Source organism: Harmonia axyridis, chromosome 1 (assembly GCF_914767665.1).
Source record: "Harmonia axyridis chromosome 1, icHarAxyr1.1, whole genome shotgun sequence".
Lineage (NCBI taxonomy): Eukaryota > Metazoa > Arthropoda > Insecta > Coleoptera > Coccinellidae > Harmonia > Harmonia axyridis.
In genome coordinates, this window is record NC_059501.1 from 45,528,579 (window position 1) to 45,538,560 (window position 9,982).

The 9,982-nt window shown below is 42.4% G+C and overlaps 1 protein-coding gene across 1 annotated transcript; it reads right to left on the bottom strand.

The window, feature by feature from the left end:
- Positions 1–6,505: 6,505 nt before the first annotated feature.
- LOC123670973 lies at positions 6,506–7,963 on the bottom strand. The gene has a single exon (XM_045604586.1). It carries the CDS (start codon positions 7,961–7,963, stop codon positions 6,506–6,508), a length of 1,458 nt encoding a protein of 485 aa, XP_045460542.1.
- Between the last annotated feature and the right edge of the window lie 2,019 nt (positions 7,964–9,982).

Here is a 9,982-nt window from a genome sequence, read left to right on the forward strand (position 1 = left end):
AAAAAAGAGAAAAAGATAGGGGAGAAAGGATGAGGAGAAAAAAATACACGCTAAAAAGGACAGGGGGGAAAGATCCGAAAAGGAAGAGTAACCGATGAAGACGAAATAAAAACTGATGAAGAGACGTACCTATACCGGCTGAGACAGGGATAACTTAGAGTTGGAACTTATTTATCATTTATTATGTATAGTTGCTAGTTTTTTATTTATTTTTTTTTTTGTTACCGTAAAATAGGGAATAAATAATAATTTGAATGCTGTACACAGTTGTTACCTCAGGGTGAATAACTCACAGCTTTATTTTTCTGTAGTTTATTTTGTAATTTGTACTAAATAAACTCTCTATTCTATAAGGACAGTCCCTCACAGAGAAATGCTAACCGTAGACACGTGTTTCGGGCTTTCGGCCCTCATCAGTACGGTGAAAAGTTGTTTGTTTCAAGTGTTGCTCATCCTAACACTTTTTCACCGTACTGATGAGGGCCGAAAGCCCGAAACACGTGTCTACGGTTAGCATTTCTCTGTGAGGGACTGTCCTTATCCTTTTGTGCTTTGTTTTATGAACAAAAACCCTCGTTATCCTTTACACATGTGATTATCCCTGGACTCGGAATTCACGCAGGTAGCTATAGCTTCCTACGTGGTGATGTTGGTTGTTTCCCGAAAACCCATTGGGTCTTCCTGCTGAAACCACAAATGGACGGCTGGCTCCTGTTGTTGACTCTGTTTGTTTGTTGTTTGTTTCAAGTGTTGCTCATCCTAACACTTTTTCACCGTACTGATGAGGGCCGAAAGCCCGAAACACGTGTCTACGGTTAGCATTTCTCTGTGAGGGACTGTCCTTATCCTTTTGTGCTTTGTTTTATGAACAAAAACCCTCGTTATCCTTTACACATGTGATTATCCCTGGACTCGGAATTCACGCAGGTAGCTATAGCTTCCTACGTGGTGATGTTGGTTGTTTCCCGAAAACCCATTGGGTCTTCCTGCTGAAACCACAAATGGACGGCTGGCTCCTGTTGTTGACTCTGTTTGTTTGTTGTTTGTTTCAAGTGTTGCTCATCCTAACACTTTTTCATCGTACTGATGAGGGCCGAAAGCCCGAAACACGTGTCTACGGTTAGCATTTCTCTGTGAGGGACTGTCCTTATCCTTTTGTGCTTTATATATATATATATATATATATGGAATCGTTAAACTCGTTTCACACTTATACGGTATATATATATATATATATATATATATATATATATATATATATATATATATATATATATATATATATATATATATATATATATATATATATATATATATATATATATATATATATATAACATCTCAAGGAGCTGAATCTGCCTAAGAACACGATCTTATGGATGCAGAAGGCTGTGATTTTGGGAACCGTGAATATCTTACGGAAGGTCGTATACCCCCATTGATCGAAAAGAGGGTTATCCTTGATGCCTTGGCGTCCGGATAACTCTACGAAACCCACTAATAAGTGTGAATTAAAAAAAAAATATATATATATATATATATATATTTTTTTTTTTTTTTTTTTTTTTTCCTCCACCATCTCTTCGGGTTTGGTTTAATTTCAATCGGACAAACACATTGTCAAGATCAAAATAGTGTTCAGAATCCTTGTAGGAATTTTCTAACGATTCGGATGGTAGACAGGATCACTTGCTTTTGGGAAGCTGAAATGACATCAGGTTCCAGGCACAATCTCTTAGTATTTTCCAGCAGGTGTGTCTCCACCAAGCCATTCACCGATATGATCATCGGGAAAATGCTGATCGTCCTCAAATTGTGGAGCTCACGTAGTTGGAATGCCAAGTCACCGTATTTGGTTATTTTTTCCGTGTAAGCTTTCGTGATGTTATCGTCCGCCGGGATCGTGAACTCTATGAGTATACATGTTTTTTGTTCAGTATCGAAGAGCGCGATATCAGGTCTGTTATGCATCACCGCTCGATCCGTTACTAAGGTGCAGTCCCAATATAGTTTGTAGCGTGCATTCTGTAGGAGAGGTTTTGGAACATATATGTGAGTTGGTAGGTTTTCCCGGATTAAACCCAGCTTCAACGCAATCTGTTGGTGGTAGATCTTCGCCATGGAGTTATGCCTCTCCAGGTAATCTCTTGGAGCAAGTATAGGACAAGATGAAGTTACATGTTGTAATGTTTCAGGTGCTTGGGAACATTTGCGACAGCGATCAGATGGTATGTCGAGTTTGGCAATATTTTTCTGGTACATTCTTATGGGAATCACCTGATCCTGTATTGCCATTAGTCGACCTTCTGTCTCCGGAAAGAGGTACCCTGCTGTCAGGTAAGTTAACGACTCCTTTTTATTTATATTTTCCTCTTTCAGGCAAGCAGGGTATCTTCCGTGCAAGGCTTTGGAGCACCATTCCTCAATGAGATCCTCTATTGTACGATCTACCGATTGGGGGTATGATCCCGAGAGGCGCAAAGCCGAGATATCCTGATCCGCTTTCTGAATTGCCCGGAAGAAAGGTGAGTTTTTTTTCAGAAAGTAATTTCTTAATGTGGTGATGTTCTCCTGATGGATTTTCTCCAGGCTCAATAACCCTCGACCTCCTTGATGACGTGGGAGATATAGTCTTATCGTCGAGGAATGAGGGTGGTGGACTCCATGTTTCGTGAGCATACATCTTATTGCTCTGTCCATTTCTTGTAGGTCAGTCGTCGACCACGTGATGATGCCAAAAGAATACGCTACTGTTGGTATGGCCCAGATGTTGATGGCAGTGAATAGAGATCTAGAGTTCAGTTTTGATCGTAAAAGCATGTTGACTCTTCCAAGAACTTTCTTACGATATAGTTCCTTCATCTCTGATGTTTTGATATCTAAAGCCTGTTTTATTCCGAGATATTTGTATGAATCATCTACATCCAGGGATGGTATGGTAATCTGATTCATTAATGTAGTTACAAGGCTTGTGTTTCGAATTTTTCCACGTCTCACTTCCAGGGTCGCACACTTATCCACTCCAAAACTCATGCCGATGGAATCGCTGAATAGCGACACTATTTCCAGGAGTCTCCTTATCTGTTCGAAATTGGCACCATACAGTTTAAGGTCGTCTATGTACAGACTGTGATTTATTCGAATGTTCCTCTGCTTGTCAATTACATATCCATATTCTGTGTTTCTCAGCAGTGCACTCAGAGGATTGATCGCCATGCAGAACCATATTGCACTGAGTGTGTCACCTTGAAAGACTCCTCGGTTGATTTTTATGCTCCTGGACTTCTTCATTTCATCCCCAGCACGCATGAGGAGAGACGTCCTCCAGGTTTGCATGAGGAATCTCAGGAGACTGATCACTTGTTCGTGGACTCCGTGCATTTTAAGAACTTTCAACAACCAAGAGTGGGGCACCGAATCGAAGGCTTTCCGATAGTCAATCCACGCTACAGATATATTGCGCAGCTTTTTACGGGCTTGCTTCGTCACGATGTAGTCAACAATAAGCAGTTCTTTAGAGCTTTTGGTTCTTATACGGCCCCCACCTTGTTCTGGTGCCATCAGGTTATTCGTTCTGAGGTGTTTGTTTATGTGTTTAGTGATCACAGCTGTCAATATTTTATAAACCGCAGGGAGGCAGGTTATGGGCCGGTAGTTGTTCGGGTTCTGAAGGTCTCCAGCTTTCGGGATTAGGTACGTAAGTCCCTGTGTGAGGTAAGGAGGAAGTGAAAGGGGATCTGTTAAGGACTTCTTGAGAATCGAGGACAATACTCCATGGATATTAGTGAAGTGTTTCCACCAGTAATTATGTAGTTTATCACAACCTGGGGTTGCCCAGTTGTTTGTTCCTTTTAAGACCTCTTCTATATCAGATACAGTTATCTCAACTTCATCCATTTGGACTTGTGGTATTCCGGATTCAGCCTCCTTTATCCAAGACATCTGCTCATTATGTTCGACGCTCTCCGACCATACCCCACTCCAATACTCCTCAGCAACCCCAGGTTCGAGGTTGACATCTTGACTGACGCCTTTTTGTTCAAGATCTCGAAAAAATCTCTTCTGATTCTGGTGAAACATTCTGTTATTTTTATTTCTTTTTTCCTTCTCATTGTATCGTCGTATACGGTTCCCTAAAGCTTTGATCTTCTGTTTCAGGGTGTCATTTAAAAGGGTTATCTTATCCTTGAAGAGAGGATCTCTCCGTTTGATCCTGAACTCAGATGCGAGTTTTTTAACGCTCTTCATTACTTTTGTCGAAGGATGTGGAGTAGCTAGGTAAGTATGAAACGTTCCAATTTTTTTTCTAAATTGCACGATTTTATTTTCCAGGCGTCTTTTCCATGGTGGTGATGAATTGAAACATCGGGAGTTGTCATCGCCCACTTGATATCCTTGAGCCTCAGAGACAGTCACCGCCCCAGCATACACTATGTCCACCAGATCGGAAAGTGTCTCAATTCCAGTGAGTCTTGGTAGCACAGAGTTCAACAACTTCACCGAATTCAACAGCCTCTTATTGTGTTGCATCCGTGGGATTTTTGGCCTGTTTTCTAATTTTAAGCCTGAAAACTTCATCAAAGTCCCAACAAACGCTTCTTCGATCTCATTAGTCTGTACGTCACCTCCCAGATACAATCCGCTACGTCTAACCCTCAGCGATGATCTGCGCGGACTGGATTCCACCCCATCTGTGTTCATATTTTGTACCACTTCGAGTGGATAACAGCTTCCTTTGATGTTGCTCAGCTCAGCTCGAGACAGTTTTCCACCTTTCATCATCCATCTCACCCTATTTGATAGAAGTTGGGCGTATGAGGGTCTGCTGGGATACATCTCCTCCCATATTTCAACCAAAAGCTGTCTATAAGTTTTTCCGGTTCGTTCAGTTAGGTCCTGTGCAATATAATGCGCACGCATCAAAATACAATTTTCCTCGTATGTCCAGCGTGTGCGCCTATCTCGTGTTCCGCTTGTAACGGAATGAGCATCTTGCTCATTCAAGTTTCCATAGCTCACTCTTTGGAGAGTGACGAGGCTCGGCCTTGCGGTGCCATCTCGGGGGGATGCGCCGCTCGCTCCACATCTAACCCCAACAGGTTGTACCTCTGGACGGTTCCGAGAGGAGCCAACCTGAGACTCCTCACCGCCCTGATTTGCATTCCTTCTTGTAACGGGAGCGATTTAATTCAAGCTTACAGAGGGTGCCAGCCTCAGGTAAGTTGTGGTGACTCGGGTACGCGGGGGCGTCACTCCCCGATGGCACCATGCACCACCCTGCGTATATATATATATATATGTATATATATATATATATATATATATATATATATATATATATATATATATATATATTTTTTTTTTTTTTACCACCTTTATAGGGTATGGCTTGAGGAGCGAGAATGCCGGGCCGAGTTGGCCAAGGCATTGTAACTCACTGGTCAAAAATCCGCGTACAATTCTTGTCGTCCACAAGATCACCTCTCTTTGTGCATCCGATATGAGTCTCTCTTCCAATCCAAGATGGTGAGTATTTTCAACTGAATGTTCTTCAACCAGTCCATTTGTGCTGATGATAAGGGAAAGTATCGTAGTGCTGGTGAGTTTGTAGATTTCTTTTAATTCGAATGACAGGTCATGATATTTAGTCCTTTTTTCAGTGTAAGCTCTTTCGATGTTGTCATCCGGTGATGTCGATGATTGTCACCTTCCTGTTTGCTTTGTCGAATATGACAATGTCGGGTCGATTGTGTGGAACAGGCCTGTCCGTGGTAAGTAGAGAATCCCAATATAACTTAGTTCCATCATTCTCCAGTATTTCCCTTGGTATATACTCATGCACCTTCTTTGTTTCTTTTATTAGTCCGGCTTGGATGGCAATGACCTGGTGGTATATCTTGGCCATAGCGTTGTGGCAATCTGTGTATTCTTTGGGAGCCATTACCGAAAAGGACGAGGTGATGTGCTGAATGGTTTCAGGCGCCTGAGCACACTTGCGGCATCTATCATTAGGTATGTTTTTCCCTATTATATTTTTCAGGTACGCTCTTGTGGGGACCACCTGATCTTGGATGGCCGCCAACCTGCCCTCCGTCTCGGCAAATAGATATCCAGATTTGAGGTAGGAGACTGATTTTTCTTTATTGACTGTTCTTCGTTTCAGGGCCGTCGGATATCTACCATGAAGGGCTTTGCCATGCCATTCTTCAGATAATTTCTCAGGTGTAGGAGGTTCAGTTGGTTGGTTGCTGAATGCAAGGTTCAATGCTGTGATGTTCTCATCTTCTTTACACAGAACTCTGGAGAATGGTGAGTTTTTTTTGTGGAAATAGTTCCTCATTCCTATTACAGCTTTATGGTGTGCTGTTTCGACGCTTTGCAAACCTCTCCCACCATCCTTCCTCGGTATGTATAGCCTATTAACTGATGCGCGTGGGTGGTGTATTCCATGCCTCGTTAGGAGCTTTCTCACCTGTATGTCAATGTCCTTAAGGTCTGCTGCGGATCATTTAACAACTCCGAAGGAATAGGCCAAGTAAGGCATCGCCCAGGTGTTTATCGATGTGACCATTGCCTTGGTATTCAGTTTGCATTGCAGGATTTTGTTCACTCTATTCAGAAATTTAATCCTGAACGTGGTTTTGGTTTCAGCAGTCTTTATTTCCAACCCTTGTTTGATGCCCAGATACTTATAGGTTTCTTCTGTGTTTAGTCTTTGGATCTCTATTCCGTCCTGCACCAGCATTCCTTTTCCCTGCATGAGTTTACCCCTTTTCACATATACGACCGCACACTTGTCAAGCCTCATCTCCATTTTGATTGTTTCAGTGAAGGATGCCACCACTCTAAGCTGACTCATCAGTTGGTCCTCATTGGCGGCGTAAAGTTTGAGGTCATCAATGTAAAGCTGGTGATTTATCTTTGTATTATGCCTCTTCTCTATTATATACCCATGGTGGCTTTTATTTAGGAGCTTGCTCAAAAAATTGATCGATAAACAAAACCAAAGGGTACTAAGCCTGTCTCCTTGGAATATTCCCCTTCTGATTTGCAGTTCTTCTGTTGTGTATGTGCGCCCGTTGATATTCACATGCAGCCTCGTCCACCATGAGTTCATCAAGTGTCTTAGAAGCTTGATCAAAGCATCTGACACACCATAGAGTTGCAGGGTGTTCAGCAACCATGAGTGTGGTATCGAGTCAAAGGCTTTTTTGTAGCCTATCCACGCCATTGAGATATTTCGTTGTTTCCTTTTAGCCTGTCTTGTGATGAGAGAGTCAACGGTAAGCAATTCCTTACAACCACGCGCGTCCCTACGGCACCCATTTTGTTCTCGTGCCAGTATGTTATGTTGTCCTATGTGTCTTGAAATGTGAAGCGTGAGCACTCCGGTGAGTACTTTGAGTACTTTGTACACTGACGATAAACATGTTATTGGCCGGTAGTTCTTCGGATTTCCACTTTTTTCGCCTTTAGGAAGCATGTGGGTTATGCCAACAGTGAGAGATTCCGGTATGACAGACGGATTTGTTAACGCTCTCTGGAATATGTTCGCCAGGATTCTGTGGGTGCAGTCGAAATACTTCCACCAATAATTGTGTATACCGTCGGGGCCCGGAGCAGACCAGTTGTTTGTCTTTTTGAGTATGGTTCTTATGTCGTATTTTGTGATTCTCATTTCTCCCATTGTATACTTGTTGGCTTCTAGTTCCGCCTCCCGGATCCAGAAGGCCGTATCATCATGCTCCCCTTCAGACTCCCGAATTTGTTTCCAGGTTCTGTGCATATTTTCAGCTGTTGGTGGTTCTTCTTGTGCTGTTGTGGTACCCTCAAGAGATCTAAAGAATTGTTTGGGATTTTTTTGGTATAACTGATTGTTCTTATATCTTTTCACCCTGTCATTATATCGTTTTGAGCGATTACCCAATGCTTTTACCTTTTGTTTCAGGGTGTCGCAGGCCATTTGAAGTTTCTGCCTGTAGTCAACGCCTCTTTCCTGAATGTGGATCTCCGATGATATGCGGTGGATGGATTTGAGAAGTTTTCTCGTTGGTGAGTCTGTTTGCAGGTAAGTATGCAGTTTGCCAATTTTTTTTCTGCTATTCTTTATTTTTGTCTCCAGTCGTATTATCCAGGGTGGTCTCTCTTCTCGGCGTTGGTTCTGTACTTCTGAGTCGTATTTTGTTCACTTTACAGACGGTGACTGCTCCAGCGTAGACATAATCTGTGGTTTCTTCCAGATTGGATTGGCTGCTGAGGATGGTTCCTTTTATATCATTGACACTCTGTACACTTTCAAGGATTTTACGTGAGCCCTTTAATCTCGGTATTTGTAGTCTTTCTTGAGGAGAAATTCTTGTGTACATTTGTAAGTTACTCTCGAAGATTTGTTGGATTTTGCTACGTCTCTGCCTTGTTTCATTATTTACATCAGTTTCTTGGTGTGTGAGTGTTTCTGATGGTGAACATTCAGTGTTTTGGTCCTCATCCTCTGGAACCGGGGCAAAAGGTCTCGTGCTCCGCTCGATATTATTCAATTCTACTCTGGAGAATTTTCCACTTTCGAGCATCCGCCTGACTCTGTTCGAGAGGAGGTTTGGGTACGATTGCCATTCTGGCTTGATCTCGTTCAAGATGGTTGTCAGAATTTCACGGTATGTTCTCCCAGTTGTCTGTTGCAGTTCTTGAGCAATGAAATGAGTGCGCATTATAAGAATATTTTCCTCCTCTGTCCAGCGCACTCTCCCATCTCGTGTTCTTGGAGCCTCAGCGGGACGGTACTGTGTTCCGTCCAAGCTTTGGTTCCCTCCTCTGCTAGGAGGATCTGATATTGGGCTTACGGTGCCATCTCGGGGGGCTGCGCCGCTTGCCCTACAGCTTACCCCATCAGGCTCTTTCTCAGGACGGCTCCGAAGAAGGCCAGCCCGCTGCCCTCTACCGCCCTGACACATACTTCTTGTAATAGGAGCAACAGTTCAACAACTCCCAGGCTGCTGACCTGGGGAGCTGGGTGACTCGGGTACGCGGGGCCGTCAGTCCCCGAAAGCATGCAGCTGCTCAATATCAATGTCAAGTGAATCAGACATTGCCAAATGTAAATTACAAAATTTAAAATGAGAAAATGAAAAAAAAAATAATATTTTCCTTTGCCGAAAACGTGACCGAACCGAAACTAAACCGTATGTATGTATGACCAATTGCTTTTTTGAACTCTGGACCCGAATGGAAACCGAACGAAACCGATTCGTGTCGAGGGGGCTTTCGGTTCTATCAGTTATCTATTAGGGACCGAACACACACCATATCACACTTTTCCGGCGGCTACCGAAAACGAATCCAATACGCACCGAACCGAATAAGTGTGAAACGAGTCTTACAGTTACTGCGTTCGGCAAATCCACACCGGTGCGGAGCGTGCGGTGTGAACGGTTGATACATCATATGACCACGGAGCAAGAGGGGCGTTGCTTGTTTTGCCGAACGATGATGGGGCTAACGGAGCTGATCGAAAAATTTTTGAATGTGTTTTGTGGAAAGAAAAGAACAATTTAGTCGATTTAAATTATTGGAGACGGTCAGACTAGATCTAATTTGTCTCCTCGTGATGTCAGCATGTATTCTACATAATGTGTTCATCTTGAAAGTCTTGAAAGGAGATAATCCTGAGGCTGATGAATCACTTAATGAAAAAGTTGGAAATGAACATGAATGAAAGTTTTCTTCGCTTTGATACAATTATGTACTTTGTAAAATAAACCTTTATTTTCAATAATAATACCTATTCGTTTCCTAATTGCATTCAAAATATACAAATATAAGACAAAACTTTAAATATATAAAGAGATTTTGCATAATAAGCTTATAATTCATAATTATTGTTTTTCCGAAATTCTCAGATTCGAGCATGATACTAGACTGTCGGCTCGTTTGAATGTTTGATGATGTTTTTACCCTTTGTTGATGTTTGTGCAAATATTTCTGG

Coding starts and splice junctions, on each gene's coding strand:
- LOC123670973 (XM_045604586.1), bottom strand. CDS start 7,963: ATGGCCTGCGACACCCTGAAACAAAAGGTAAAAGCATTGGGTAATCGC.